Source organism: Fomitopsis serialis (assembly GCF_022376445.1).
Source record: "Fomitopsis serialis strain Sig1Antser10 chromosome Unknown B0H18scaffold_12, whole genome shotgun sequence".
Classification (NCBI taxonomy): Eukaryota; Fungi; Basidiomycota; class Agaricomycetes; order Polyporales; family Fomitopsidaceae; genus Fomitopsis; species Fomitopsis serialis.
The window spans coordinates 68,268-96,113 of NW_025954972.1; the positions used below are offsets into that span (position 1 = coordinate 68,268).

The 27,846-nt window shown below is 55.7% G+C and overlaps 12 protein-coding genes and 1 non-coding gene across 13 annotated transcripts; 8 read left to right on the top strand and 5 right to left on the bottom strand.

Moving 5' to 3' along the window:
* The first annotated feature begins 54 nt into the window (after nt 1-54).
* Nucleotides 55-2,176, top strand: B0H18DRAFT_1102513 (uncharacterized protein). The gene is made up of 5 exons (XM_048032553.1): nt 55-536; nt 566-606; nt 759-1,113; nt 1,176-1,709; nt 1,768-2,176. Exons 1-5 carry the CDS (start codon nt 197-199, stop codon nt 1,794-1,796), a joined length of 1,299 nt encoding a protein of 432 aa, XP_047896852.1. The 5' UTR covers nt 55-196; the 3' UTR covers nt 1,797-2,176.
* Nucleotides 2,177-2,976: 800 nt separating this feature from the next.
* On the top strand, nt 2,977-3,058 carry B0H18DRAFT_t53. Its single transcript has one exon. It is a non-coding gene; the product is annotated as a tRNA-Phe (tRNA).
* Nucleotides 3,059-3,969: 911 nt separating this feature from the next.
* On the top strand, nt 3,970-5,256 carry B0H18DRAFT_988133 (alpha/beta-hydrolase). The gene is given in 7 exon segments (XM_048044888.1): nt 3,970-4,002; nt 4,017-4,223; nt 4,290-4,316; nt 4,374-4,495; nt 4,559-4,885; nt 4,942-5,121; nt 5,178-5,256. 6 exon segments carry the CDS (start codon nt 4,190-4,192, stop codon nt 5,250-5,252), a joined length of 765 nt encoding a protein of 254 aa, XP_047896853.1. The 5' UTR covers nt 3,970-4,002; nt 4,017-4,189; the 3' UTR covers nt 5,253-5,256.
* Nucleotides 5,257-5,563: 307 nt separating this feature from the next.
* On the top strand, nt 5,564-7,007 carry B0H18DRAFT_988138 (alpha/beta-hydrolase). The gene is made up of 6 exons (XM_048044889.1): nt 5,564-5,947; nt 6,018-6,044; nt 6,102-6,223; nt 6,281-6,607; nt 6,669-6,848; nt 6,905-7,007. Exons 1-6 carry the CDS (start codon nt 5,914-5,916, stop codon nt 6,977-6,979), a joined length of 765 nt encoding a protein of 254 aa, XP_047896854.1. The 5' UTR covers nt 5,564-5,913; the 3' UTR covers nt 6,980-7,007.
* A 312-nt stretch (nt 7,008-7,319) lies between these two features.
* On the top strand, nt 7,320-8,781 carry B0H18DRAFT_988145 (uncharacterized protein). The gene is made up of 2 exons (XM_048044890.1): nt 7,320-7,587; nt 7,642-8,781. The coding sequence occupies exons 1-2, from the start codon at nt 7,389-7,391 to the stop codon at nt 8,283-8,285; spliced, it is 843 nt and encodes a 280-aa protein (XP_047896855.1). The 5' UTR covers nt 7,320-7,388; the 3' UTR covers nt 8,286-8,781.
* A 1,127-nt stretch (nt 8,782-9,908) lies between these two features.
* Nucleotides 9,909-10,508, bottom strand: B0H18DRAFT_871873 (uncharacterized protein; the record flags this gene model as incomplete). Its single annotated transcript, XM_048040190.1, has 1 exon — nt 9,909-10,508. The coding sequence occupies one exon, from the start codon at nt 10,506-10,508 to the stop codon at nt 9,909-9,911; it is 600 nt and encodes a 199-aa protein (XP_047896856.1).
* Nucleotides 10,509-11,114: 606 nt separating this feature from the next.
* On the bottom strand, nt 11,115-15,245 carry B0H18DRAFT_1093226 (uncharacterized protein; the record flags this gene model as incomplete). Its single annotated transcript, XM_048032340.1, has 20 exons — nt 11,115-11,346; nt 11,445-11,518; nt 11,573-11,826; nt 11,879-12,022; nt 12,078-12,111; nt 12,172-12,265; nt 12,299-12,436; nt 12,513-12,686; nt 12,745-13,004; nt 13,064-13,121; nt 13,174-13,322; nt 13,460-13,618; nt 13,678-13,775; nt 13,834-13,868; nt 13,925-14,007; nt 14,067-14,120; nt 14,171-14,302; nt 14,361-14,521; nt 14,569-14,895; nt 14,948-15,245. 20 exons carry the CDS (start codon nt 15,243-15,245, stop codon nt 11,115-11,117), a joined length of 2,958 nt encoding a protein of 985 aa, XP_047896857.1.
* A 1,049-nt stretch (nt 15,246-16,294) lies between these two features.
* B0H18DRAFT_988158 (uncharacterized protein) lies at nt 16,295-16,620 on the top strand. Its single transcript, XM_048044891.1, has 2 exons — nt 16,295-16,533; nt 16,587-16,620. Exon 1 carries the CDS (start codon nt 16,339-16,341, stop codon nt 16,525-16,527), a length of 189 nt encoding a protein of 62 aa, XP_047896858.1. The 5' UTR covers nt 16,295-16,338; the 3' UTR covers nt 16,528-16,533; nt 16,587-16,620.
* A 97-nt stretch (nt 16,621-16,717) lies between these two features.
* B0H18DRAFT_988161 (RNA polymerase II-associated) lies at nt 16,718-18,687 on the bottom strand. Its single transcript, XM_048044892.1, has 6 exons — nt 18,489-18,687; nt 18,207-18,436; nt 17,932-18,151; nt 17,650-17,878; nt 17,440-17,595; nt 16,718-17,369 (listed from the first exon to the last, which is right to left on the bottom strand). The coding sequence occupies exons 1-6, from the start codon at nt 18,503-18,505 to the stop codon at nt 16,869-16,871; spliced, it is 1,353 nt and encodes a 450-aa protein (XP_047896859.1). The 5' UTR covers nt 18,506-18,687; the 3' UTR covers nt 16,718-16,868.
* A 179-nt stretch (nt 18,688-18,866) lies between these two features.
* On the top strand, nt 18,867-20,794 carry B0H18DRAFT_1138888 (CRAL-TRIO domain-containing protein; the record flags this gene model as incomplete). Its single annotated transcript, XM_048035616.1, has 10 exons — nt 18,867-18,969; nt 19,065-19,159; nt 19,258-19,403; nt 19,468-19,626; nt 19,691-19,753; nt 19,811-19,887; nt 19,960-19,981; nt 20,011-20,056; nt 20,127-20,192; nt 20,216-20,794. The coding sequence occupies 10 exons, from the start codon at nt 18,867-18,869 to the stop codon at nt 20,324-20,326; spliced, it is 888 nt and encodes a 295-aa protein (XP_047896860.1). The 3' UTR covers nt 20,327-20,794.
* B0H18DRAFT_1083391 (histone H3) lies at nt 20,625-21,195 on the bottom strand (the record flags this gene model as incomplete). The annotated part of the gene is made up of 5 exons (XM_048031656.1): nt 20,625-20,741; nt 20,768-20,794; nt 20,842-20,994; nt 21,045-21,103; nt 21,156-21,195. 5 exons carry the CDS (start codon nt 21,193-21,195, stop codon nt 20,625-20,627), a joined length of 396 nt encoding a protein of 131 aa, XP_047896861.1.
* Nucleotides 21,196-21,537: 342 nt separating this feature from the next.
* B0H18DRAFT_1116070 (uncharacterized protein) lies at nt 21,538-23,933 on the top strand (the record flags this gene model as incomplete). Its single annotated transcript, XM_048033353.1, has 5 exons — nt 21,538-21,564; nt 21,637-21,855; nt 21,913-22,009; nt 22,487-23,529; nt 23,616-23,933. 5 exons carry the CDS (start codon nt 21,538-21,540, stop codon nt 23,931-23,933), a joined length of 1,704 nt encoding a protein of 567 aa, XP_047896862.1.
* An 873-nt stretch (nt 23,934-24,806) lies between these two features.
* On the bottom strand, nt 24,807-27,706 carry B0H18DRAFT_871767 (GTPase activating protein; the record flags this gene model as incomplete). The annotated part of the gene is made up of 13 exons (XM_048040178.1): nt 24,807-24,866; nt 24,968-25,106; nt 25,157-25,262; nt 25,318-25,458; nt 25,545-25,803; nt 25,861-26,003; nt 26,055-26,178; nt 26,228-26,356; nt 26,408-26,653; nt 26,703-26,844; nt 26,893-27,008; nt 27,267-27,320; nt 27,377-27,706. 13 exons carry the CDS (start codon nt 27,704-27,706, stop codon nt 24,807-24,809), a joined length of 1,989 nt encoding a protein of 662 aa, XP_047896863.1.
* Between the last annotated feature and the right edge of the window lie 140 nt (nt 27,707-27,846).

A 27,846-nucleotide genomic window follows, 5' to 3' on the forward strand; every position in this document is an offset into this window, starting at 1 on the left:
TCCCTGCGTTATCGAATTGTCGCGGGAAGCTGCTCTTGTCGGTTCGTCAAAGGCAGCCGCTACGTTCGTCGATCCGTCGCTCAGCCGCAGAGCAACACTGGCCGGTCTTTTGTCCAGCTTTCTCCCACGGGCACGCTCATTCACTTGCGCACCCACACGATTGACAAAGGCGACTCTCCAGCCTGAACGGGCGAAGATGACAGAGACAACGCTGCTACCATGGCTCCATTCCGTGCTAGCGCCTATGCCGTCGTCTCAGTCCTTGGGGCCAGTGCCATCGTTCCGGCCCCTGCCGTGCTCTCTTTCTGATCGCACCCCCCTCGAAGTCTTCCCCATCATCATTGATTGCTACAGCTTCAAAGACGCGAAACAGTTGCTCACCGCGGCATTGGTCAGCAGGGTATGGTATCCCCGTGCCATGTCCAAACTGTACTCCACCGTCGAGATCGGATCGCGCAGACGCTATGACCTGCTGGTGGCCCAAATACGCGCATCGTCCGGCCTAAAGGGACGGCTCAAAGGCACACACACTGATGGTCAGCTCAAACTGCTCGATATTCTACAGGGATATCCCGCTTCTTCATTTCGTGCTTCTGCTTGGCACTGGTGCGTTCCCTGCGCTGCGTGTGCTCACGATTATCGGCCAGGTGCATACCGTGATGCCCCCCCCCCCCCCCAACTTCTATCCTGCTCTCCGTCAATTCAGGTTCCTCACGTCCCTGCGATTATTTTCTGCTTCGATGTACAACATTACCCAGCTGCAACGGATTATCCGCGCATTCCCACACCTAGAACAGCTGGCGTTACTCGACGTGCCAGTATCAGTCTCGTCCTCATTACCTCCCAAGAGAACCCCCGTTCAAATCGAGACAGACGTCCGGCTCAAACAACTCGCTGTTGGCCTATATGATAGTCCACCTGACCTCCAATGCTTAACCTCCATTGTCGACTGGCTTGTATCTTCAGCGATCTGTACCTCTCTTGGTAGTATGGAGATCCGGGTCCTCCGGTCAGATGCCAACGAGGGCACCCAACTTCAAGCTCAAATAGATCAGCAGGTCAATCGGCTCCTCAAAACATGTGGATCGTCTCTCACTGTCTTTCACGCAGATGGTAATGCGCGATATCAACCTCTCCTCAGTTATCTGTAGAGCCTGACGTTCATGGTTTTGCAGGTCGCCTGTATCATTACAACTCCAAGCACAACACGGCCTTGCGTCACCTCATACAAACGGCAGCCATCGAGTGTATCGATATGATACCATCGACAGAGGCCGCGGGAATTTGGCTGGCAGCGGCAAACAAGATCTATGCCGTTCTGTCCACGGTCCGAAGCTGCCAGCTCGAGCACATCGTAGTCTGTTTCGACATCGGTGTTGATGGTCCATCTGGTGCCAGTTGGCAGGCGAAGGAGGCAATCGAATCCTGCCAGAAGCTCGACTTGCGCGCTCTACACGATGTCATGGTCCGGCCGTGCTTCGACATGTTGAAGAATGTCGATATCGAGGCCTACATTGACGGTTGTCACAACGGCCAGGATGGGTGGCTGGCAGAGGAACTCCCCTGGACGCTCGTTCCCGTCATTCGACAGTTGTTCAGGCCGTGGTGGGACCGCCGTATCGTCAAGTTCTCTTACCGGTGGAAAGTTGTTGACTTGAGGTCCGACTATTACTCTAAAGATATGTTCACCCCATCTATTTCACTGGGAGGTGCGAGCACATATGTTGCTGCCGAATCCAGTAGCACTTACATTGTGGCCATGTGCAGAATCTTCCCGGGCCGCAAATGACCTTTAATGGTAAAGACGTGGCAGGCGCGCCATGATATTCGACGCCATCTAGCGACTCGTTACAAGCGTGCATTCGAGTCGATCACACGCACTCCACGTCCACGTTCACCGAAACCGGTGCGTTGCTCCGCGCCCATTGTTGAAAGTCTTCCCGTCCGCGTCCCGTTTGTCTCGCTTGTATGTTGTGTTCTGCAGGGTTAGTATCGAGATGGTCTTTGTCGAGATCTCGCTCCACGGACCCTTTATTCAATCCGAACCCCTCTCCTGGATGCCTTACTCGTCAACGTCGTCGTATCGCCCATCGCCCATTAAAATGCTGGCCGTATGTACCAGTACATCGTATCAGGTCTCGTTGATTGTATCTTGGTTGTGTATCGTTCCGAGTTACTGTGAACAATGCACGGATTCAATGCTCCTGACAATTCGTGCAAGAGGCACAACCCAGACACGCACCGCTTCGGACTACAAATTCAGAGTGAAACAATCGTCTGACAACGAGTTTAGAGATCCACAGCGGTCGGCGCATAACTTGGTGTACAAGCATTAGTACCTGCGGGTTAGGTTCATGTGCGTTGAACGCGCACGATGTTTGGCGAGACAGGCGAGAACACATAGATGTCCGCGCTGGCAGAGCGCGGTCGTCTGCAGACGTGCTATTCACCATCATGTCGAGTACCATCCTGTCGCGAACGAACGCAGCGTGAAGCACGCAGATCCTCCTGCTTACCGGTACGCTCGTGTTCGCACACGTGAGCTGTGCTCGACTCGGAGACCGAGCGCCATCGCGTCTTCCACTACCGTGCCAACCGGCATGCGTAGACATGTTCATGAGTATTACTTCATGGACGTCTGAAGGCGAGGAGCAGGTTGGCTGCGGGCTACGGGGTTCCGACGTCAACGTTATTATTAGCAAGAGAAGGACAGTCTTACTACTCGGCGCACTGTATACGGGAATTCGACCTTGCAATTGTGACCTACCGTCGGGGCACGGAAAGCTATTTCGGGGGTTGACTCACAGTCCGCGCGGATTGTCGTGTATAATGGGTGGATGAAACCTCGATTAGATGTCCGTCTGGAAGCTAAACTCCTCCCGGCGAAGGGAAGATGATCGAGCTCAGCCACTGGATCGTGATCGTATTGCAAGAACATTGACAGTACACACTTTTGTTCCGGCACTGTCTTCCGTCGCCGGAATAGCTCAGCTGGGAGAGCAGCAGACTGAAGGTTATTGGATTCTGAAGGTCGGGCGTTCGATCCGCCCTTCTGGCATGTAATGTTTTTTTTTCCGGGACCTGCAAGCGGCTACGAATCTCATGAGCAAAATACGGAGCATAAAATCAAATGTCGAACCATATATTCCGATTGAACGGTCAATGTGAATCTGTACGCCAACTGTTCGTAATGCAATAGACATGCGCCCAAAAAATGAGGCCGCGTACGGGCCGCGCGACCTGCAAACATGATCCTGTCATTGCCGGCTAATCAGTACAGCCAGAAACTTCAGGGCGAAAATGGGCACTCACCGTCGACGCTGCTGTTCCAAACTGGTCGTACCCTTGCGTGTACACAACATGATCATATGGCTGAGATGTTTCGCGAGGCCAATGTTGCTTGTTCGATGTAGCACTGAACCCTTCCTCGTACTATCGATGTTTGATCGTCAAGCGCGGCTCGTACTCGTCCAGGGCCGCAAAATCGGCCTCCAACGAAACAAAATGACCGACGCAGGGGTCGAACCTGCAGTCTAGCGGTCTACGGATAATCATCGAATCACATTCAAATTTTTGATCGTGAGAGTTGAGCTAACCTGAACATCCAGCGCCGAGCAACCTTTGGGCGAAGCGCCCGAGTCACTCCCTGTAATAATCATATTGTGCCATGGTAGAGCCCAAACGGATTAAATTCATGTCGCAATGATTGGTCTGCAGTATGAGGCTCAACAATTTGCTTCAGGGTCATGCAAGGCCCCACAGAACCTTGCACCTCACGCAGAAATCGGCCAAAAAAGCTAACCTCAGCCTGAGAACCTCGATCACTTTAAACAGCGAAAAATACAGTCATAAAATCTGGTGTCTCACTCGCTGGTTTGTGCTATCATACAGAATTCTACCTTTGTTTGCTGAGAGCGCGAGTCTTGCAGCTGTGAAGCTCCGGGCCCCGAGGGCGCCCGGAGTGAATCCCGGCCACGGCACGCGGAGATGTTGGACGCTGGAGATCGCAGTGCGATCTGCCGGGGCACTTCGTCACCCAGACTGAGTGGGTGCTATTCCCGGCACAGAGTGAAGATAAAGGATCCCCGTAGGCCCGCAGACGAAAGCAGCCAGCCCCCTTCATACGCGACTCTATCCCTGAACTCGAGTCCGACTCAGAGTTGATTTTAATCGTCGTGCGTGACAATAAATGTCTGAACCACTGTGCATAGACTGCATCAGCGGTAAGATACCGATCGTCGACTAGTGCGAGGGCTCACGTCATTGATCTTCATCCGGGCTCATTCCAGGTGTCCGCCACGAGGGTGTCCCCGAAGGTGACGATCCATATTTGCTCGCAAGGGTAGATACCGAGGTCCTGAATGATCACCCAGGAAAAATCGAGCAGATCGGTGGAGTTGAATCCTATGTCGCTACGCCCACCGGCGAGTACGCGAAAGAGAAGGTCGTCCTCTTCCTCCCAGATGTCTTCGGTCTCGCGCTCATCAACAACAGAGTACGTCATGTTCTCTCTTGTTCCGTAACCTTCCATTCAACAGCAACGTATCTACGAACCCAGCTCCTCGTTGATGACATTGCGCGAAATGGCTTTTGGTGCGTCATGCCGGATTACTTCGAAGGAGATTCGATTCCGGAGGACGCTATGAACCCCGAAAACCGCGACAAGTTCGACCGCGTCGGTTGGTTCTCGCGCCACGGCGACAATGCCTGGAAGCCAATCGTCGATAAGGTCGTCGCTGCTCTGAAGGAACAAGGTGTTACGCGCTTCGGGACGACTGGCTACTGCTACGGTGCTCCCGCGGCGTTCTACCTCGCGTGGAGCAACACGAGCCATGTCACAGTCGTGTCGCACCCGAGTCGGCTTCAAGTACCTGGCGATCTCGAGGTAAGTGGCGAGCAAAGGTCATACGAGTCATTTCCTCACTTTGCGATATCCTGCAGAAATACCGTGCAGAGTCGAAGGCCCCTCTGCTAATCAACGGTTGCGAGGTAGACTCTCAATTCCCGCCCGAGTCTCAAAAGATCGCAGATGAAGTCTTTGGCGATGGAAAGTTTGTGCCGGGCTACGAACGGACATACTGGGATGGATGCACCCATGGCTTCGCCGTTCGTGGTGACATGGTGTGCATTATGCTTCATTTGAATGGGTCGACAGGATTGACAGTGGCATCGTACAGAGTAACCCGAAGGTGAAGGCGGGAAAAGAAGGATCCTTTGAGGCGACGATCAAATTTTACAAGAAACATCTCTGAGTCTGGCGCATTGCAGAAACGGTCTCGGTGCGACGGGGACTCCGAGTCTGAGTCGTCGCTCGCGGACGTGGACGATCAGCGTGATTGAATGTCATGATACAAATGTATTGTATGTATAGCACGACAATATCTAGGCCGGCAAGCCGCATCGTATTTTGATGCTTCGAACCTACACGACTTGGTTTCAAGATTTGGTGTGTAAGATGGTCGGATGACTGCCCATGAGCGCTTTACGAGTAAGTTCTTCAGCCACTGTGGCGTTGGGTAGTGTGAGATCTGGATCTTGCGGCGCTGACCTGAGCGTCTGTCTCGTCCTTGGCAACCTCCCTCAACAAGTCCCTCAACATATCATACGCTAGTCCTTTGCTGGTAGCCAACGCAAAGCCAACGCCATGTAAATTCGGTGTCTCACTCGCTGGTTTGTTTGCTGAGAGCGCGGGTTCTGAAGCTCTCCTGAGGAGCGAGTCCCGGCGGCCACGGCACGTGAAGATGTCGGGACTGCCGAGGCACTTCATCACTCAGATTGAGTGGGTGCTATTTCCGGCACACTGAATAAAGGACCCCAGCAGGCCCACAGACGAAAGCAGTCCGCCCCCTACAGACGCGACTCGATCCCTGCACTCGATCCCGAGTTGACTGTAGTCGTCCTGCGTGACAACTAATGTCTGAACCAGTGTGCAAAGACTGCATCAGCGGTAAGCCATCTGTCGTCGACCAGGGCACGAATTGACTCACGTCATTGACCTTCATTCGGGCTCATTCCAGGTGTCCACCACGAGGGTGTCCCAGAAGGTAACGATCCATATATGCTCGCAAGAGTAGATACCGAGGCCCTGAATGATCACACAGGGAAAACTGAGCAGATCGGTGGAGTCGAGTGTTATGTTGCTACGCCCACTAGCGAGTATGCGAAAGAGAAGGTCGTCCTCTTCCTCCCGGACGTGTTCGGCGTCGCGCTCGTCAACAACAGAGTACGTCATGTTCTCTCTTGTTTCATAACCTTCCATCCAACGTATCTATGAACCCAGCTCCTCGTTGATGACATTGCGCGAAATGGCTTTTGGTGCGTCATGCCGGATTACTTCGAAGGAGATTCGATTCCGGAGGACGCTATGAACCCCGAAAACCGCGACAAGTTCGACCGCGTCGGCTGGTTCTCGCGCCACGGCGACAATGTCTGGAAGCCAATCGTCGACAAGGTCGTCGCTGCTCTGAAGGAACAGGGCGTTACGCGCTTCGGGACGACTGGCTACTGCTACGGTGCTCCCTCTGCGTTCTACCTCGCATACAGCAACACGAGCCAAGTCACAGTCGTGTCGCACCCTGGCCGGCTTCAGGTACCTGGTGATCTCGAGGTGAGCGGCGAACAAAGGTCATACGAGAGACATTTCTTCACTTCGCGAGGACGCTCTGCAGAAATACCGTGCGGAGTCGAAGGCCCCTCTCCTAATCAACAGTTGCGAAGTAGACAGCTGGTTCCCGCCCGAGTCTCAGAAGATCGCAGATGAGGTCTTCGGCGATGGAAAATTCGCGCCTGGCTATGAAAGGACATACTGGGATGGATGTACCCATGGCTTCGCTGTTCGCGGTGACATGGTGAGCATCATGCTTCGATGCACCGGGTCGACATGATTGACAGCGGCGTCGCACAGAGCAACCCGAAGGTGAAGGCGGGAAAAGAAGGAGCCTTTGAGGCGATGATCAAGTTGTACAAGAAGCATCTCTGAGTCTCATGTGCTGAAAGAACGGTCTCGGTGCGGCGGGGTCGTCGTTCACGGACGTAGACGACAGTCTGAATGAATCCAAATGTATAGTATACATAGCACGCGAATTTCTGCAGGCAGGCAAACCACGTCATGGAATGACACTTCGAACCTGTACGACTTGGGTTTTCATTACATAACTTACTGGTTGTCGGATAGCTGCGCGTGAGCGCTTGAGCGATCATGACTATGGGCGCTTCCTGAGCACTTCGGGGCCGTGTCTTCCTCTCATACTTACTGCACGCACTTCTCCGAGCATACCCCCTTATTATTGCGCTCGCTGCACATCTTGTGCGGACCAGCCATTTATTCACATCGTCGTCACTCTCAGGTTGTATATCTCGTAAACCAAGAGAGCACCAGTACAGTCACTATGCATCATACAGCGTGGACATCGGATCGCATCCCGCCTTCAAGACCGAAGCAGTCCTCACAGGCGCAAGGCAAGGGAAAACAGAAGGCACAAGAAACCCCAAAGAGCAAGGAGGTGCGCAGGCTCGAGGAGCTGAGGGATGGACTGCGGTACACGACTGGCCGCGAGCGAGATCCCAAGGGTGGGTGTTTCTGTCAGGGTACGTCCTACATTTCATGTCGGTAATTCATACACCTCAGATGAAGTGGAACAGCTCGTATGCATACGCTGTCTCCGCATACACCAGTGTGCCGTAACTGCGGCCTCATACTGTGCGAGCTGCAGCAGCCTCGCTACGCGTGTCCCCACTGTGTCTCCCCGCTCATCAGTCCCGAGGCCCGCGCCGCACTCGAGGCGCGCCTAGAGACACAGATCACAGATACGCTGGCCAAGGAGGAGGAGGAGAGGCAACGCGCCATCGAACAAGCCCGCGCGGCCGCAGGAGCCTTCCCCACACTCGCCACCGGTGCGTCTGGGCTACCGTCGTCGGCCTCCGACGCCCTCGCATCGCACCCCGCAAATCAAACGCACAAGGTGCTGTCGCTCAACTCGAAGACTAAGAAGGTCACCGTGGCGTCGTATCATGCGTCCCCGGTCATCTCGCGGTCTGCATCGCGCGAGAGCAGCTTGAAGGACGAGGCGCAGCCCGAATCTAAGCGCGTTCCGCCTCCGCCGTCGGAGGTCCCGCATGCGAAAGAGAACCGCGATCCACATCGACCGTGGGCGAATCTCAGAGGAGGGTCCGTGACATATGTTCCACCGCCAAAAGCGACCGCGGGCGGTTCGGCGGGTGGTCAACGGAGAAAGAAAGGAAAGGGCGGTAGGGATACGGAGAAAGGGAAGGAAACCGAAACTTGATTGTTCTAGATGTGCTTCCACAGCCTTCGTGTAAAATCCGTGTGGGTTCTTGTTTATATGCTGTGTTCATGAGACGCTTTATCGATGTGTACAGCAGATTCGGAAAACCTTGTCCGACGCGCCCCCGCGCGTGAGAAAATTCAAATAAATCAAGAAAATCACGAAAATGCGGAAAAGTCTAGGAATCGCGATACACGTACCGTAGCCACTGCAGAACACCGTGTACACCCTGTTACAGGTTCGGGGCGCATGCGGCATGTCTGTCGAAGGCAAGTCGAGGGTATTTTTGAAGGTTGTGCAATGGTCGACGTGGCGGGCGCTAAAGCCGACTCCCCAGGGAGCATCCACTGCAAAATGCAGCTGTGGGTGTCATCGGGTGCTCGATTTGCATGCGTACGGAGTACAGCTGTACTGATGTAGTTCTCAATGTAACAGAGGCAGTAGCTTGTGGGACAATGATAACCAGGAGGACTCGCCGCCTGGCGCTCAGCCTCAGTTACTAACGGTACAGTGCCTGGCAATTTTCAACTTCAAGTCGAAGTTGGGCCCGACATCGGCATGGGCACAGTATCGGATTGTAAGTAGGCACCGTATGGATATCGGAGCGATATTCGAAGAAGCCGAGACCTTATTCAGCCCTGTCTCAGTCAGTGACGAAATTCCTGTAGCCTTGAAGCTTCATGGCCAGCCGGAAATGCAAACTTGAAGTCGCGGCCTCGGGACTTCTGGTGAAATAACACAGACTCTCCCTTATTGAAGAGAACAAGACTTGAAGATATAACCTGAGTAGGCCATCTCAGGGCGGCACTGGCAATGCGAGCACTTCGGAGGCAAGTCTTTGACCTGGCTGCCCGTCAAATGCACGAATGTCTTCCTCTCAGGTTGTGTCTATCTAGTAACCATGTCTCCCTGTCATCACGCATACTCTCCGGGTCATATCGAGTACCCACAGCGGTGTTCTGCAGTGGATGCTCCCTGGGGAGTCAACTTTAGCGCCCGCCATGTCGACGCATCGCACAACCTTCGAAATCACCCTCAACTTGCCTTCGATAGACATGCCGCATACGCCGCGAACCTGTAACAAGGCGTACACGGTGTTCTATAATGGCTACGGTGCGTGTATCGCGATTCCTAGACTTTTCCGCATTTTCGTCATTTTCTTGATTTATTTGAATTTTCGCACGCGCGGGGACGCGTCGGACAAGGTTTTCCGAATCTGCTGTATTGCACGAGCCCTCAGATCTTGCCATTGTAAAGACTATTCAGGCAGTGGCGAGTACCCCGCGTTCACGGACGACATTGTATCGTGAACAGAATTGCATGCGGTACTGCCTCAATGATGGCTCGGTAGGACAGCTTCGTGGCGGAAACGCGTACTTTAGGTCAACATTGAACGCTGAGCGCTGAGCGCTGAACTCCCATGTTATCATCTAATATTCCAAGGTCGTACGCGGACTGATTCTGCGGAGACTGAGCAAATCATATTCGCAACATAATAACGAGCAAGTACGCATGACAAACGACAGCATGTAACATATAGCATGAGCATAGCATCTGAACTGAACAATGAGCACCTCCCGCCATCCTGGAGTAGATACGAATGCTTAACGTGTCAAACTCAACTCATTCAACGATACCTTCATTCATCATATGGATCAGAAACTGCTTCCACGGAATCTCCAGCTCATCCACGTCGCTTTGATCGAGCGAAAACGCGACCGACATGACGTTCATGAGCTCCATGTCAGGATCCCGAAGGCTCAAGACAACAAGCGCGGCACTACTGGGCCCTCGATGCCTCGTAGCCTCCTCTCTGCAGCTCCGAAGCCTGAGGCGCATCTCGTCGAGCTTCTCTTCTGGAAAGAAGGAGAACGTCTCGAGCTGTGCACCCATGCAGTAGAAGCGGGTCTCTGGCCGTGCGCGGGCAGCATTTGGCCTGGTTCGCAAGTCGATGACGAGCACGTCTTCGCGCTCCTTCGAGGTAGCAACAGGATCTAAAGAGGAGGGTGGGAGGTAGTCGTGGCGAACGGCGTGGAAGGCAGCTTCGGAGATGGTAGCGCGGTGTTTGCGTGTGAAGTCGCGGAGAGCATCGAGACGTTCGAGGTCACCGGGCCGCGCCTCGAGCGTGGCCGTCGTCTCTTGGTTCAGCTTGCATATTTTCTTATGGACAGGCCAGGCAGCTTTCTGACACTGCCGACTCTGGATGCCAGGGATTTGAGTCATCTTATAGTGCACACCATACGACCCGATGAAGAGAAGCATCACGCACACAGTACCTGTCAGTCTTGCATCCGCCGCATTTCCTCATCATCACTCCGTCCTCCTCGCGTTTCGTACAGTACTGACATTGTCGGGCCCGTCGACTGATTGTTTCGTTTGGATTTGAGTAGTCGTGCCTCCGCCTCGCATTGGGAGCAGGAGGAATCTGCCCTGCAGTAGACTGGCTGGGCACAAGACTCATGGAAACGCTAAGGGCAGGGAGTGAGCGCTCGAGGTAGGGTTGAGAACAAGGAAAGATGTGACGCCACTGACGCAGCGGGAGAACGAACTGATCGAGTCGGACTGACGACTCAATTGAAAGAGCGCGTCCTCCCGACGCCCGCCGAGTCCGCAACAGAGACTCGGACTACTGACTCGGACGCCCGTAGCACGCAGGTCGACGAGTCGTCCGACGATGAACGCGCTACAACTCGAGCAAGTATATTACAGGCACAATTACATCATACAGCGAACTATGTACCATCGATGATTCATGTCACAAGTCAAATTTGAAGCACATTCATGTGCTTGACAACAGCCCAATCCTTCTCCAATACTCAACCCAACGTCTCACATCTCCTCGTCTAGTTGCCTTAATTCAGGATCCGCTAATGTTGACGATGTAGCGACGGCATGCTTTGATTCCAGTGCGGGGAAGCCCATTGCCAAAGCACCGGTCGCATTACGCAATGACTCGAACCATGAAAGGAGTCGGAGAGCGGGCAGCGTGCGCAGAGCTTGACCTCGGAGTCCCGTGGGGGAGTTGGCGTCAGCATCAGTATGTCCTGCCTGCCGCAGGTCGCTATCCATTGGTCGTATGAAACAAGCGGCACGAGAGCTGCCGCGAGATCGCAGACGCGATTGTCCTCCAAGGTATGGGTCGGGGGTGAACAGATGGACGATGCCCGAATCGGACACCTCCTAAAGTCGCTAACTGCAGCTGCGACAACGTCGAGCTGGATCCAATCTACCGCCTGCGACGTGTTTCCGATCAACTAACATCGTTTCCAAAGCCATGGCAAACGCACCCTGTGATCGTCCGGGAAACACCTGACCTTCTCCGCGCTTTGCACGAGTACTGGGAACCACTCTGTGGCATTCCAGGCACCATCTACACCTCCAGAGATCTGGCCCACGCGGACGATGACCGTCGTTAAGGGCGTTCGTTCACTCGCATGGTGCAAGACATCTTCCGAGACCCACTTGGACTCGCCATAGCCGGTACCCAGAGCAACTTCAGGTGCGATCCTCGTTTCGGTATGCACCTCGCCGTTGGGAATGTCTGTCTCATGTCTGTGAATGACATCAAGGAGATGGTTTTTGGCTGTACGTACTGGAAAATACACCAATGCTGCTGACAAATATCAGTCGCGGCGGGTCAGTGAAAGGAGAAGACAAGGCGAAGTCGATAAGACTGCGCAATCCCTTCACATTGTTCTCGAACGATGCTAGGGCAAGATTGAAGTCCACGCGCCATGCTATGAGTCAAGTTGAACATTACATTTAGAGTCACAGTAGTGTCCGACAACTCACCGTTGTGGATGATGTGCGTGACGGAATCTCTCATCTTTTGAAAGAAACGCCACTGAGTCAAGTGACCAATGCAGGACGCGAACGTTGGACTCACCTCGTTATAGATACTGCGCTCGATCCCGAACCGCGGGGCGATGAGATCCCCCTCGAGAAGAACCACCTTACCCTCGTCAAGGTCTACGTCGATCCTTCGCTCGGCCAATGCTATTTTCTGCCGTTACAAAAGGCTCTCCCCGTTCTTTGCTGTCCTGTTCAGGGCGTACACTTTCGAAACCCCACTATCCGCCGCCAATCTTACGAGCAGAGCGCAGCCCAGACTGCCAGTCGTGCCCGTCACGAGTATGACATCCCCACCCGAACTGGACGCGACGATTCTCCTGAATGGGATGGGAGCTCTTTGGTGTATTTGTCGACCATCGCGCGCATTGCGCTCACGTGTACGTCTGCGGACAAGTGAGCTTCTGTCCCGCGACGAGGTTTGAGATGTAGACAGCGAGACGAGAGACTGAAGGATGATCGTAGACAAAGTTCCTGATGCCACGCGTGTCCAGGTGCGCAGAATCCTTGATGGCGCGGAGGAGCGAGTTCTTGATCCAGGTAGCTTGCAGACTGCAAGGCATATAGGTCATTCGTCCGTTCAAATCTCGACATGTGTGCTTGTTCATACCTGTCACAGCCATGTTCGAAGAGGTCGTCGTCGTCCTTCACGGGTCGCACAAGGACCTTTCCCACAACTGCACGTACGAAATCCGTGACAGTCTTAAAGTCCCACTGTTCAGGCGGTGGGATGCTTGACTGGGTCGTCTCTTCAACCACGCGATATAAGTTCTCGATCTCCTCCTCGTGATCGTTGATCACGGCTTGGCGACGCGCTGTGCCCTTCGCGGTGTACGTGAACGGCTTCGACGGGTGCGCCACAATGATCATCTGAGCACAACCTCGACGCATGAGTACGTGTGCAGCATAGACTGCGTGCCGAGGCGTACCTCCTTGAAGAGCCGTGAGTGCTGGGGAGCAAAGGCGTTCATCTTCTCCACGGTCGGCCTGCCGGTACCTGTTACAAAGCCTCCCTGGATGAGCGGTATAATTGACTTACCAGATCAAGTTACGGTACTCCGCAAGCTTGTCTTGGTCGGAGGGGTCGAACATGAATTCAGGCTTCGGATCGACAATAACTCCAGCTTGGAAGTGGCCACGGCCGAACATGACGCATGATTGGACGTGCGGGTCCTGATTAAGCATGCTCTCTGCGGAAGACGGGCGTAAGTCAGAGTCGCGGAATTCGCACTAGAGTCTATCTACCGAGGGGTCCGGGATTCGTCTAATGAGGCGGTGAGATGTTAGCTTCAAATTTGGAAGATGTATATCATGTGTAGTTTCACCTTCTCCCCCGTGTTATGCATGATTTGATCGTCGCTTCGTCCATATACCTTCCAAAGCCCGGGTTTCGTTGGATGCTCGACAAGTAGGTCCGAAGTGTTGTAAGCATCACGACCGTCAACCTTTGTATTGATGATACCGAGCGAGCAGAAGCCGTTCGCCTGAAAGTATAACCATCAGTTCACGTGTGCATTGCAGTACCAGGAAATGATGTATTGACCAGCACGATGAGCTCATACGTATTGTCGCCAAACGGCTCCAACTTGACATCGAGGAAGGGTGCAATTCGGAAGTAGTCCCAGTCATATCCCACCTCAGCTGAGTAAGGAAGTCGTGAGTCCATCCTCATATCACACCAGTCTGCTATTCGACGGACCTGGAATGATGGGTGTAATAAGCTGACTTTCTGTGCTGAATGTGAACATTAAGCGAATGAATGTCAGACAATCAACAGAGAGCCCACTCACGTTCCATAGAGAACGAATAAAGACACGCCTTGCGACGTCAGGTAATCGCCGACTTGTTTGTTCAAAGCACCTCCCCCGAAAATCTGAGCCGCTCTTCAGCTTCAGCTCACGGCGTGAATAAAGGCGATCAAGGATAACGTACAGCACCGTCTCGGCTAGCCAGCCATTCTACACACTCTGGTCTACGCGACCAAGCCTATGGATACTCCTTGAAGCTGTGAATTCGTCAGATCGACGGAGACGTACCTCTATAATCGACGGAACGGAGAATATTATATCACTTTCAGTCGCCTTCGCTGCCAGAAAATGTGTGTCAGGATTCGGAACGGGCGCTGGCGATCTCGGCTCGAACGCGCTCAAAACAATACCGCAAGACGCCTACGTCGAAGTCAGTGCACCATATAAGGAAATCGCCACAGCAGAAGGATCGACTCACGACCCAGGACATCATAGCAAGCGCCGTAGAATGGAACATAGGTACAACGTGCATCGAAAACACCTTGTCTGCGAGGTCGCGTTCCCCAAAATAGGGGACGATGCTGGCGCCGAGGAGGCGCCGATGCGGGAAGGATATTGGTTTCGGGAACGCCGTCGATCCTGCTCTTAGATCAGACAAGGTAGCGGACGGCATGGAGAAAACTCACCAGATGAATGCATGATCAGCGCTGGCGTATCGGATCCATGAGGCACATACGGGACGTCGTCGACCTCCGCAAGCGCAGCGAAGAGGTCCCCGAAGACGAACATGGGCGACACACGCGGAAGTGGGACGCTCGGCTTCTGACTCAGAGTTTCAAGCGCGCTCTGCATTAGGTCCGTTATTCCCTGTTCGCTGCTCGCGAGAACATGCTGCACGTTCGCCTTGCTGATGAGGTGTGCAACGGCAGTAGCAGAGTTGCGAGGTGAGATGGGGAAAGCGACGTAGCCAGCGCGGATGATGCTCATGATGGTAATCATGTACGGGATACTGTCTGCACAACTGCATGAGTAGTGACACGGGAGAAATTCTCGACGTGGGCGCACCTGATGATGACAATATGCCAACTACAGGATGTCCCTGCATGTCAGGCCTCCAACCCATACATGTCCTTATCTTCTGGGCACCGACATGCATGGCTCTAACAGTTTCGGACCAATACAGAGTCTGTACAGTACCGTCGTCCTTGGAATAGACGAACACGCGCTGTTGCGGACTATGCTCTGCGTGCCATTCATACAACTCAGGCAGCGTGAGAGAGCCATCCATCGGAGGCCGCTTGAAGGTAGAGCTCGACAGACCCTGGGTCTGAGCAAAAGGAGGGTACAGCGTTCGGCCAGACATCTTGCAGTTCTACGGGGAATGCGAGGTTACTTTTGTGAATCGCACACAGGAGGTTAACACACCGTAGGAGGAGGGAATGGGTTTGATCGAAGGTGTACGAAGCCTGTATATAAGATATTACGAGTCTCAGTTCTCCACCAAGATTGATTTCACGTCGGTTCTCTACGGGTGGCTGAGGACGAACATGAAACCTATTGTGCACGCGGGCCGATGGTCTCGGGAATGTATCAGTAGCATCGGACAGATTCGAAGGAACCATGTGCATAGGGAAGTGTCCTCCGACGTTCGAGGTTGTATTATGGATAGGAACTCTGCGGACGTGCTCTATTGCCAAGGGCCAAGTCAGGCTGATGTTCGTTGCAAATGACGCAGTATGCATCCCAAGCCCATCGACGAACGGGTTGGTCAGGCTATCCGGACTTAAACAGCGCACCGCTTTGTACAAGTCTGTTCCTCGATTGCTACCCGTGTTGAAGCGGTAACCTTCTAGAATCGAAGGCTCGTCAGCGCCACAAGTACTTCCGATACTGTGCATACTGTAACTTACTAAGCCTCCTCGGGACTGGTTTGGTCAGGGGTACGGGCAGACCGCCGCCCGAGGCGCTTGTGGTGGGTTGCCCCGGGCTGCTGTTACTAGGCGGTCACGGCCTGTAACAAAGTGCTCCCTGTAACCCAACTGTAACCCGTGTAAATTTCAGTGTCAGTTCTATAGATTTAGATTTTTGATCGTCCGAGAAGTAAAAGAAATACAGACGTAATACTCCAGCTAATTCCATATTGCTAGACCCCTCGCCGGAAAGGGCGTACAGGCGGGTTCGTCGGCCTTGGTATTCTTTCTGTCTCACCATCGTCATTTTACCATAACGGGCAGTGTCGGGGGCGAACCAGACCGCGTTCCGAAGCCGAGGTCGACCGGCAGAGCGTGCGGATCACCTGCGAACAAGGCCAGACGAAGGCCCGACGCCCTCCGCCTGTGCACACATTTTCGGAAGGGGGTCTAGCAATATGGAATTAGCTGTCATATACCAATGCTTACCTCGAGTACTAATCCCTAGAACAATATACTGTATGACGACGAGCGTCGAGCTAGCACATGCACAAAACAAGGCTCGCCAAATGTTCGAGCATGTGTGATATCCAGAGATGCTCTATCTCCATTGGGTCAAGACATCGAAGTGACGAGGGGTCGCCGTGCATGAAGCAGCATCAAGCTCCCTGTCATCTCACCGACAGTTCCGCGAATCCTCCGCGCGAAGTGGAGGCACCTCGGTGTAAGACGTAGCATTATCTGCACCTTCCAATACGTCAAACTTCGGAACAGCATGGTTGAATTTGACTGACCATACGATACTGCTTCACGCGGAAGCGCCAGTTCCTAAAGAAGATCAGGTTTGGGAACGGTAGATAGGTCAGAGTTTCCCCATATGACATGGGCCGCACTTGCAGTCGGAAGTCTCACCGGGAATCGTCATCTAAGCGTCCGTGGCAAGACGATAAAGATTGCAATGTAATGAGCACCTGTGCCAACTCCAATACAGCATATATGTTACAAACAACAGAGACGGTTGACTGCGCCCGTCGTTAGCGGAGACCATGGCATATAGAATGCGTACAATCACCATGCTACTCTCCGAACACCTCAAACGCGTCTTGCGCTATTGCACCGTCGGCGAGGCCATTCACAGCGGACGCATCCTGCAATGTGTCGTCTATCTCGCCTTCCGCGTCGGCCTCACCTCGGTTCAGAAGGTACATGGGGTCCATGACTTCCGCCAGGGCCTCTTCGCGCTCCGTCTCCTCTTCTTGACTCATTGGACAATGTGTAATCTTGATGATATCCCACTTATCGTGATACGCCTCGTACGCCTGTAAACCGTCAGTAGTCAGCGTGGACCCACGCAGCTGATACGGTGCACGCACGTTCTGGCGCTTCTTCTTGAGCAGCATCTTGCGCTCGATGTTCTTGTAGTAGGCGCCCTTCGTGCGGGCCTTCTGCGGCTTCTGGTCCTCGTCTTCCGGCGCTTCGCCATCGTCGCCATCGTCAATGACGAGCAGGAACTCGTTCGGAACTTCTTGCTCCACTTTCACCACTTCGTAATCGCGGACGAAGTGGAACGGAATAGGCTATATGAGATGGAACACACGAGAGGTCCGGCATGAGAATGGAGCATGAGGCGAGGAGCTTCGGACGAACCTCGTCCTCCTCAGGCGCGTCAGGTGAACGTGCCAACCGTTCTTGCTTGAATTGGAGGGCAGTCTCGTCGTCCTTCGTAAGGTAGTACGCCAAGAAGTGGTCGCCGTCTGACTCCATGGGCCGTAAGATGGCACAGTCAAGTCTTGGGTCGTCGACCTATAGTTGATGGGCCATCAGCTGGGAGCAACGAACAAGAGAAGCGCTGCATACCTCAGGTGGTCGCTCTCCCGGCCGCTCTGAGAACCGGAAGAGGTCGTATGCATTCGCCCAAATCTCGGCGTCGGGGAATACCTCGTATGAGTCTATTGCCGTAACGTCGGGTTTATTGGGATGTTTGAGCGCGCTTAGGTCAAAGGTATCCGTGGCCATGAACGACGCTTCGATGTCGTTAATCTGCGCAGACCGGGATATGTCTACCGGGACGTCCATGTTCTGCTTCCTGGATCCGTACAAGGTTTAGTACGCTGCTAAAACCAAGAGGCCGCTACGCACGCTTCTTGTGACGGCGTTGGACGCGACGAAGCTTCGCGGGTAAGGTATTCTGTCCGCCGGAGCCATGTTACGTGTGGCATCGAGGACGGTGTTGACGCGGATGCGATAGTGGATGCTCCGGCGCCGTTAGGGAGATAGGGCCCCGAGGACGTGGGGTCGGCGAGCAGAAAGAGGTCCTTTTGGTCTGGTTTTGGTGCCATTTCCTCCGAAGGGTTCAAGTCTATGCACCAATCCTCTAGACCCATTCTGCGAACCCTGACAGATGGGATGCTCACCGGAAGGATCCGCATTCTCGTCCCAAAGGCAGTCCCATCGTGACAAGTCAAGTGGCATGCCAAGGTCTCCATCCACGATCATAGGTAACGGCGCGTCGGCCGCTATGTCGTCGAGAAACTCTGGGCGCGCGTAGCGTGAAGAGCTGGTGGAGATATCCAGAAGTTTTGGAGGACATGGTGGCGCTGGTAATGGGTTCGAGTACCGTACTCGAATGAGCAGATCGAGCTTGCTAAGGCGGCCTGTCAGTAAGACTTCGGTCGCGAGTGGTAGTGAACACGCACCTCTTCTTAAAGCTCATTCTGTACTGACACGTATATCAGAGTCGTTTTGTGTCAAGTCCAGCCGCAGAAGGTAACCTCAAAATCAGGCGTAAGGAAGAAGCGGGAGGGTGCAGTATGTGGCCCTGTAGCCCGGCTTCCGTCTGCTCGGGTTGAAGCAAAGCTGAAGACACCTTGAAGTGGCTGAAGGCGTCCAACAGGAGCCGGTCCTCAGCCGGACCGCAGTCGAACCGCAACCGAACGCGAATCCTCCAGGGCACGTGGCCCTACCACCCATTGTAACTTATCAGATAAGATCATTGACAGTATCGAGCGCCTAGACTGCGTTCCACAGGGTTCGCCGGCCGCAGTCTCGCTCGCCACAGCTTGTTCTCAACCACCATGTCAGATACAACACCCGCCACCGATACCACGACGCCCACCGCCACGTCGGACGCGCCCGAAGTTGCCGCGGCCGTTCCCATCCCTGAGACGCCAGCACCGAGTAAGCGGCACCCTCGCCATCGCACGGTCTGACAGGTAATCTCATCCAGTCTCGCGCGCTGCGGTCTAGGTGCGGACGCCGGTGCCGCGACGAAGGACGAGAGACGGGCGACAGCGAAGGGGACGAACCCCAGAACCCACTGACGCGAAAGTTCACCGACGCGGAATGGGCGGCCGTGAAAGAACTCAGGGTGCGTGTCCGTGTTCTCGACCGCGCCCCAAATACACTGCGCCTAGGCGACGACTCCAAACTCTGGTGCTGACTGCCGGCGGTTGGTTGTTATTGCAGGCACAGCTTCCGGAGATCTTCACGGAGGCGTATACGTCGAAGGAGGACAAGCAGGCTCCGATTACCCTTTGGGGTGTGCAGATCGACCCCGCAAACCCGAAGGACGCCCGAGTGAGTGTCGTTCTCGTCAAGTTCCTCCGCGCCAGGTAACAACAGGCTTCCCTATGCCTGGTGTCAGCATGCTGACACGAGTTCCCTTTCCCTGCGTAGGGACCTCAAGGTTACAGAGGCGCGTAAGATGCTCACTGACACGCTCAAGTGGCGGGAGGAGTTCAAGCTCGCGGAGGTCTTGACGGAAGAGTTCCCCGAGGACGTGTTCGGAAAGCTGGGCAAGATTTATGGCAAGACCAAGGAGGGTCACCCCATTGTGTGCGTCCGTCGCCAGGCTGGTGGCTCATTCACAGGCATCCTGATCCTCGCTGGTGATGGCCAGGTATAACATCTACGGAGGAGCCGACGTGAACGCCGTCTTCGGCGACGTCGACCGGTTCCTTCGGTGCGCCCCCCACACCCCCTGCCCAGGCACCCGTTGCTGACTTGCCGGTATACTTAGCTGGCGTGTCGCCTTCATGGAGAAGAGCATCGAGACGCTCGACTTCGAGAACCTCGATGCGATGGTGCAGATCCACGGTGTGTACTGAACGTTCAGCCTCACCGCAGCCTCATCCCCCTTTGCTGAGTGTGATCGTCTGGCATGGGCAGACTACGAGGGCGTCAGCATGATGTCGCGTACGCCGGGCCAGAAGGCTGCAGCCTGCAGGCCTCCGCGCTCTTCTCAAACTACTACCCCGAGCTCCTGGTGCGTCCCTCCTTCCCTCCCACGGAAATTTCCGTTCACGGAGATACGCGCGGCCCACCCTCACCCACAGTCACGCAAGTTCTTCGTAAACGTACCGACGTTCATGGCGTGGGTCTTCTGGCTGTTCAAGTCGTTTGTCTCCGCGAAGACGATGGCAAGTTCAGCATGGTTGGGACGGGCCCGAAGACGATCGGCGCGGAGCTCCTCCCTCTCATCGATGCGCAGGAGCTGCCGAAGCGGTATGGCGGTGAGGCGGCTGGCTGGGATTAGAGCCTCTGCGACGCGTGGTGCTTCGAATTTAGTATGAATGGTGGATGTACTGTAGCTTGATTTAGGCCGGTTATTTTTGGCATACCCCTCTTAGTCTCAATGGAAACGTAGACATACCCTCGGGAAAGGGTCAACGCCTCTAAGGCCGAACCGAGTTCATAAACTCCGAACGCGTTCGATAGTATGCGCATATCATTGCATGGACATATGCTACGCGCCAACCGAGACAGACAAAAACGATATAGACGGAATAAATACTACAGAAACAATACACCTATGGATACACGCGAGACAATGTCTATGAACGCTCTCCACGGAGCCGCCGCGCGAGCGCGAGGTCCTTGGGCTGAATAGTGACGCGCTTTGCATGAATCGCAGCGAGGTTGGTGTCCTCAAAGAGGGAGACGAGGTACGCCTCTGATGCTTCTGAAGCGCCATTACGGCGGAGGACTGGAAGCGGAGATCAGTCTGACATGGAACGTCAGCACACGCACATGGATGAAGGAGGAAGGAACGTACCTTGAAGTCCTGAGCATCTCACGGACGAGCCGCTGGAAGGGCAGCTTGCGGATGAGGAGCTCGGTCGACTTCTGGTACCGCCGGATTTCACGGAGGGCGACCGTTCCCGGCCGGAAGCGATGAGGCTTCTTCACACCACCGGTTGCGCTCTGCAGAGTCTAGCTCAGTCCAAACTCGCTGATTAAGGAAGAAGACTCACTGCTTGCGCGGTCTTGCGCGCTGCGGACTTGGCAGCGAGCTGCTTACGAGGGGCCTTGCCTAAGCGCAGTGAGCCGAAGTCCAAGAACGTTGAAGTGAAGTTGAGACTTACCACCAGTGGACTTGCGGGCGGTCTGCTTGGTACGAGCCATTGCTGATTGTGTGTGAGAGTGTTGTTGAAGTGCGGTGAGAGTTGGGGCGAGTGCGTTGGGCAAGCGGGAGTGAGGGGACAGTGGCTGGGGCGGGCGCTCCTTATATACAGGCGCGCCTGCCACAAACGCGAACGCGCTTGTCACGTGCGCCAAACGCGTTGAATGCGATTCAACAAACTTGGCACGTGAGCGTGATCCGCGTCTGTATATAAGCAGCGTCCGAGCGACGTCTGTGCCCCCACTCATCTAAACTCACACTCCGTCTCCGCCGCCGTCTCGTCGCAAGGCCTCTCTAAACTTCAACGAACTTTGTTCTCTTACCAACCAACTCCAACAAATTACATGTCTGGCCGTGGAAAGGGTGGCAAGGTTAGTGGCTGAAGTGTCTTGCCTTCGGAGGTGCGAAGAACTTCGGCTAATGAACGCGTTCGTGCTCGATAGGGCCTCGGAAAGGGTGGTGCGAAGCGTCACCGCAAGATTCTCCGTGATAACATCCAAGGTGGGCGAGCCTCGTCTTCTTTCGCCTTGGTGGACCTAACAATCCGGGTTAGGTATACGAAGCCCGCTATCCGTCGTCTCGCGCGTCGAGGCGGTGTGAAGCGTATCTCCGGTCTCATCTACGAGGAGACACGAGGAGTGCTCAAGATCTTCCTGGAGAACGTGAGTCGTGCTTTGTCTCGCTACGGTCATGCAGGTGCTGATGGGCCGGTGCGTCAGGTCATCCGGGACTCTGTGACGTACACTGAGCACGCGAAGCGGAAGACGGTGACGGCACTCGACGTTGTGTACGCCCTGAAGCGGTCAGGGCGGACGTGTATGGGTTCGGAGCATGAACGTGGAGGTGTTGCGAGGACGCTAGACTCGGTTTATATTCGGTGTATCTCTATCTACTGTACAACAGTATTCGTATTTCCCTACATCTCCCAGCGCAGGCTCTCCCGTTCCGAGACCTCTGGCGTGAGTACGAGAAGGCGAAGTGCACTCCGACGGCTTCGTGGAGGTTGCCATTGTTGGTAAATACGCTTGTTGTTCGCCGTCAACGCGCATTCGGTAGGTGAGTGCAGGCTTGTCACGCTCCGGCTGGTGCGACGGGTGCGGTTGTAGCAGGGTGCGGCCTGGGCAGGTTTGGCCCGATGGGGCGTGACACTCCCGGGTGCGCGGTAGCGTCGACGCGCTCGTCCGGCGGGTCGCTTGAGTCCGCGACCGAGGACTGGCACAGTACTTGGCAGAGGCGCGCGGGCACTGCGCGGGCAGCGGTAACGGAGCGCATCTCGTTCGCCTGGCTGGGAAGCACCCCGCCTCGTCCTCCGTGATTTCTCCGTCCTCGCGGTCCGCCAGCCGTATAAAGTCGCCCTCCCATCGTCCTCTGATCGCCTCACATCCACCCCATCGTCCTCGCAGCCACCAGCTACCCTCTCCTCGTCGCTGCCATCCCCCACCACCCTGCCGCCCCCGCCCCGCTCCTGCATGGACCTCCCCGTCGAGACCCTCTATGCCATCTTCGACCACCTCCAGCCCCGCCCCGGCGAGCTCGCCCAGGTCGCGCGCGTCTGCCAGCGCTTCCGAGTCATCGCGGAGCGCATCCTCTACGCGCACATCTTCATCCAGGAAGGCCTTCCCCGCTCGTCCCCCTTTCCCCACCGCGTCCACCGCTGCTGCGATACACTCCTCGCCCGTCCAGACCTGCACGACGTCGTTCGCCGTCTCACCGTCCGGTGGCAGACGGATCCGAGCGCACGCGACCAGTACGAGCCGTTCGTCCAACCCGTCCTCCTGAGTCTCAACCGCACCCTCCGCTTCCTTACCCAGCTCGAGTCCCTCGACCTTGCTCTCGGCCTCGTCGGTGTGTCGGTCTCCGTCCGTTCTGTCCTCAGTGGCTGCTACTTCCCCGGCCTCCGCCTCTTCGCGCTATATGGCATCGGACCAGGCAGCATCCCCGTTAAGGACTGTCCGGACGCGCTCGTCCTCCAGCACTTCCTTTCCGCAACCCGAACCCTCGAGCACCTTGTCCTCGGCGACCACTACGCCGCGCTCGCTCTCGCGCCGCACGACCTGCCGTTGCTCGCGGCGTTCAAAGGCACTGCGACCGCTGCGGCGTCGATCGTCCCTGGACGGGCGGTCACCCACCTCACGCTCGTCGGGCAGGACCAGTTCCCGCCGCGCCTGCTCGCAGAGCTCGCCTTCGGGCGCGAGCCCATCCGCACCCTTGACCTCTCCGCCGTGTCAGTCACACCGAACACGCTCAAGGCCATCTCCTGCTACCTCTCCGGTGTCGTGGACCTCAAAATCCGCTTCGCGCTGAGACACACCCTGCACCACTCCTTTACGGGCATCGTGAGTGGTTTATTCCTCCTCCGCACCGCGCGGGCATTCCCGCGTGTTGTGCCCCGTCCTTCTCTCTCTCCCCGTGTACACCACAGACCCTGACCCTGCTCTTTGCTCTATGCCCTCTGCACACGCCCGTGCCCCTCCCTCTCCTACTCCAGAGCATCCTCGCCGGGCTGTGCCCCGTGCTCGCCGCCTTCCCCGTGCTGCGCCTGCTCGACCTCTCCGCGACGCCCGCGCTCAACGACGGGCTCGGCTCCTCGCTCGAGGAAGTCAACCTCTGCCAGATGTGGGGCCGCAGCTGCCCGTCCCTCCGCGCGATCGTCTTCCCGTCCAAGACCGAGTGGGCCTCTCGGCCCCGAGCACATCTGGGTGTCCAAGAGCCCCCCGCGGTACACGAGGAGCTAGGATGAGCGGACGTAGGGCGACGCGGGTGCCCACTGGGCTTTCTGTCGTACGCCGCTTCTATCGTGCGTCGCTGTGCTCTGGTGTGCTGACGCGTCGTGTGCGGGACGGCAGGCCCCTCCGTTCCACATTCAGTGCTCTTGAACATTCACAACCGCGTTGCGACGCCCACACGAGCGGCGGTGGTCCGACTTCGACGGGCGCCATCGCAACGTCGGTCTCGGTGCCTGGACGTCCACACGTCCCCGCGCGGCAATCCTGACGCTAGTGCGGCGAACAGCAGTGCATCCGTGCAGCGGTCCGCCGGCACCACCGCGTGATGGAGGTCAGGCCCAGCAATCCGGGCAGGTCGTGTCCTGCCCAGCGTTACCTATCTAGCACACTTCCTCCAGGGCCGTCGGTACTAGTTCGGCTCCTTGTGCCCTGTGCAACTCAATGGGCAACCGGGTCCAATTCAGGGTGCCGGCATAATGAGCCAACGCCAGTCACCGTCACATCTACACTTCCAGAGAGCGGGCGCACGCGCCGAATGATAGGAGGAATAATGCCCTTGCACAACTGACGGAATAAGATATACGGATGCGTAGAAGTACGATACTACAGGTAGTCCAATACATTATTACGCGGGTGAGCGGGCTGCGCCGCACCCGCACCCCTTAACCGTGAACCGTGAACCCTGCGAGTGAGACAAACAGAGGAGACGTGCGTGAATGTGGAAAGGAATGAAAACGGCCAGGACCGGGGGTGGCGACAACAACAACAATGGGCCTTGCGCCCTGCGCGGCGTAGACGATACAGTGGGGGATAAGCGGGTATCAACGGGTGCTTCGATGACAATAAATAAACGGGTGGGAGAAATGTCCCGGGTGCGAGCGGACGCTCTAGGACTCGTTCTCGTCGACGAAGATGTCGGTGTAATGTTCCAGGATGGTTTCGATAGCCTGTGAGAACGCGAGCGCCGCGCGAGGGAAGGGAAGGGAAGAAGGCACTCGTTAGGCTCGCGGACGATCGGCCGATCTGGATCTCGCGCTCTCTCACTCACCTTGTTCTGCAGCGACGCGTCCGCCATGCCGTTCAGCTGCCCGTTCATGCCCGGTACCATTTGTCCGAAGAGTGTGGGGCCGAAGACGATGGCTATGTTTTGCACGGACATTGCGTTCTCCGCTTCGTGCTCGACAATCCTGCGAAAAGCGTTGGTAAACCATGGGACGCGCAGTAGCTTACGGCATACTTATGTAGATGTCCCATGAAGTATTTGAGGGTGGAGTAATTCGCGTCGGGCAGGTCGTTTACGCGTTCGTGCAAGCGTATGTGTCTCAGGCGCTCGTTGTCATTCCCTGCCACCACGCCACATGAAGTAGACTATTAAATACAGACGAATGATGTACTCACGAGCAGCCTCCAGGAAGGCACTATGCAACTGTGTGGTAAGGAGCGGGTCTGGCAGTTCGCGAAGCCACATCTTGAGTACACTCGTGACATTGCTGATGTCGGAGGACCACTCCTCGGCATCGAGGTTCACGGAATCAAGGTCTGCGTGCCATTCCGGGTGCAGTCGCAGATAACGAATGAATGAACAGGTGCATCACGGGGCGAGGCATGGCGAAAATACGGCGTACCTCTGTCTAGCCGCTCCTTCAGCTTAGCGACTTTGGTCATCGTCCCGCCGATGCGGTAGATGCCCTGTGACTGTAGGCCGTACTTCTCGATCGCCTCGCAGCACCTAGCCATGATCGCAGGCACGTCCACGTCGTCCCGTGCCATCTGCTCGGCGAGGTCGACGCCGAACGTAGGCCGGCCTCTATCCGGGATTTGCGTGTTCGAGGCACTGGGCGAGCTCGCCGCGTGAGGAGGTGCGAGCGCCGCGATTGGCGGGAGCTAGAGGGTGTGTGCGGTTAGGGCAATCCACGGGCGACATCTGATTCCTACACGTACGAAGCCCTCTTCCCGCGGGCCGTCCCGGCGCGGGCCTCTGCTGTTGGCGCCACCATGTGCGAAGGCGTAGTTCTGCATGTACGTCTTAAAGTCACTGCGGTTGTCGATGGACTCCAGGGAGGTCTTCAGGCCCGGAAGAGTGGCTAAGAGACAATTTATCAGATAGTGTAGACAGCGGTGTGAAGTTGGCTTACCAGTGTCGTCCACCGGTGTCAGCGTGGTGCCGTCACTGAGTACGATGCTCTCGCAGAGGAACGCATAACGAGACAAATGATATTGTGTTCCGAGATCTATCTCGTCCACGCATTCTTTCAAGGCCTGTATGACCGGTGAGTATGGCTTCAAGGAGTGCGACCGCTGTTCGCACCCGAAGTAACCGCGGATATTGGAAATTGAAGTACTCTTGTCGGATAGCTTGCGTCTCTGTAACAGCTTTCCGATATGCGTCCGACTCTTTTGACATCCGGGCGCGTACGTCCTCCTCCTGTCTTTGAAGCTGCATTGCACCCGTCAGAATCACGCCAGGCTTCAATACCGACAAACGCACATTTCCTGGATTTCGCCCCTTCAGTAGCATGCCGCCCTTGGCCACGGCTTTGCCGATTACTCTTTTGCCGGAGGCTCCACCGGGTGTTCGGCCCTGCAGCTGAGAGTCCTTCATCGACTCGCCCTCCTTTTGCAAGAGCAGTCTCTCCAGTTCCTCCGCCGTGACATCGACGCGGACCTTGCACTTCTCCGTGGCTGTCTCTGACTCCTGCAAGTTCTTCTCGTAGCGATTGGCGAGCTCTTTGGTCTACCCTACTGTAAGGCACGGAGATCCCCACCATGCTGGGACAACTCACTTGTTTCCGGCTGTAATCGACCTCCTTTGCTAGTGTTGATAGCTCTTGACTCATCTCATTGAGTCGCTGAGAGAAGCGCAGCCGATTATCCGCTATTTGTTCGTGGATCTTCAAGGCAGAATGCCATGCAGCAACGAAGGTTCTAAGGGCAGTGAGGGACATAGGACTTGTGGTCTACGAGAGGACATACCCTGCTTTACCATCGCTGGCCGAGTAGGCGTCAGACGTAGCCTTTGCTAGCCTCTGCATACCACGCCCATACTCCTCTTCCAATAGTGCTCTCTTTTTGAAGAAGTTGGCTGCTTCCTGTATATGACGTCAGTGCCGACCAAAGCAGATAGTTAGTGGACTAGATTGGTGTAAAATATCGACGCAAGTTAACGCGCAGCACCCACATCCAGGCTTGTGCGAGCTGCGAGGCGCGACCAAACGTGCGCAAAGCGCAAGAACATCTGGTGCGACCGGCAGCTTGCGCGAGACACGGACGACATGCGGTGCACGGCGCGAATATGGCGTGGAGAAGGGAGAATATGCTGGCGCATGAGCAGGAGTTGTGCGACGTACCCGACATGATACCATGCTCTGCTTTATTCGATCCAGTAGTAACGGTATTCCGCACTGTCAGAGCATATTCCATTTAGCGCAGAACAGTGGTGGGTCGCGTCTGTGCTTACATCAAGATCGCAGAGCGCCCTCAGCACATTCTCGTCGAAACTCGGCTCTACCAGCGTAGCACTGTCCACAGTTACCGAGTCCGGGGCTTCTGCTGGTGGCGTGAGGGCCCTCTCGCGCCATCGCTGGGCTGAGAGTTGTGTCGGTGACTCTGTGCTCGATCGCGGAGGGGACGTGGACTTGGTCGGCGTCGGCGGTACAGTTCCGTTCGCGTCCAGGGATTCGTGGGATCCGACAGGCTGTCCTGGTGTGTATACATGGTTGGAAGAGTGGTGGGTCTCAGAGCCGTCGGCGTGGTCCCAGGAGGCTGGAGAGTAGCGTCCCTCGCTCATTGTTGGCGATGGCGACGACGGACCAGCGCCGGGTGCAGGGGAAGCGGAGAGCTCGGAGTAAACCTGCCACTGCTGTGGCGACCGCCCGCGCCGAATGCCTCGCCTAGCCGGCTTACGTATGTACATTCTGGCGACATACC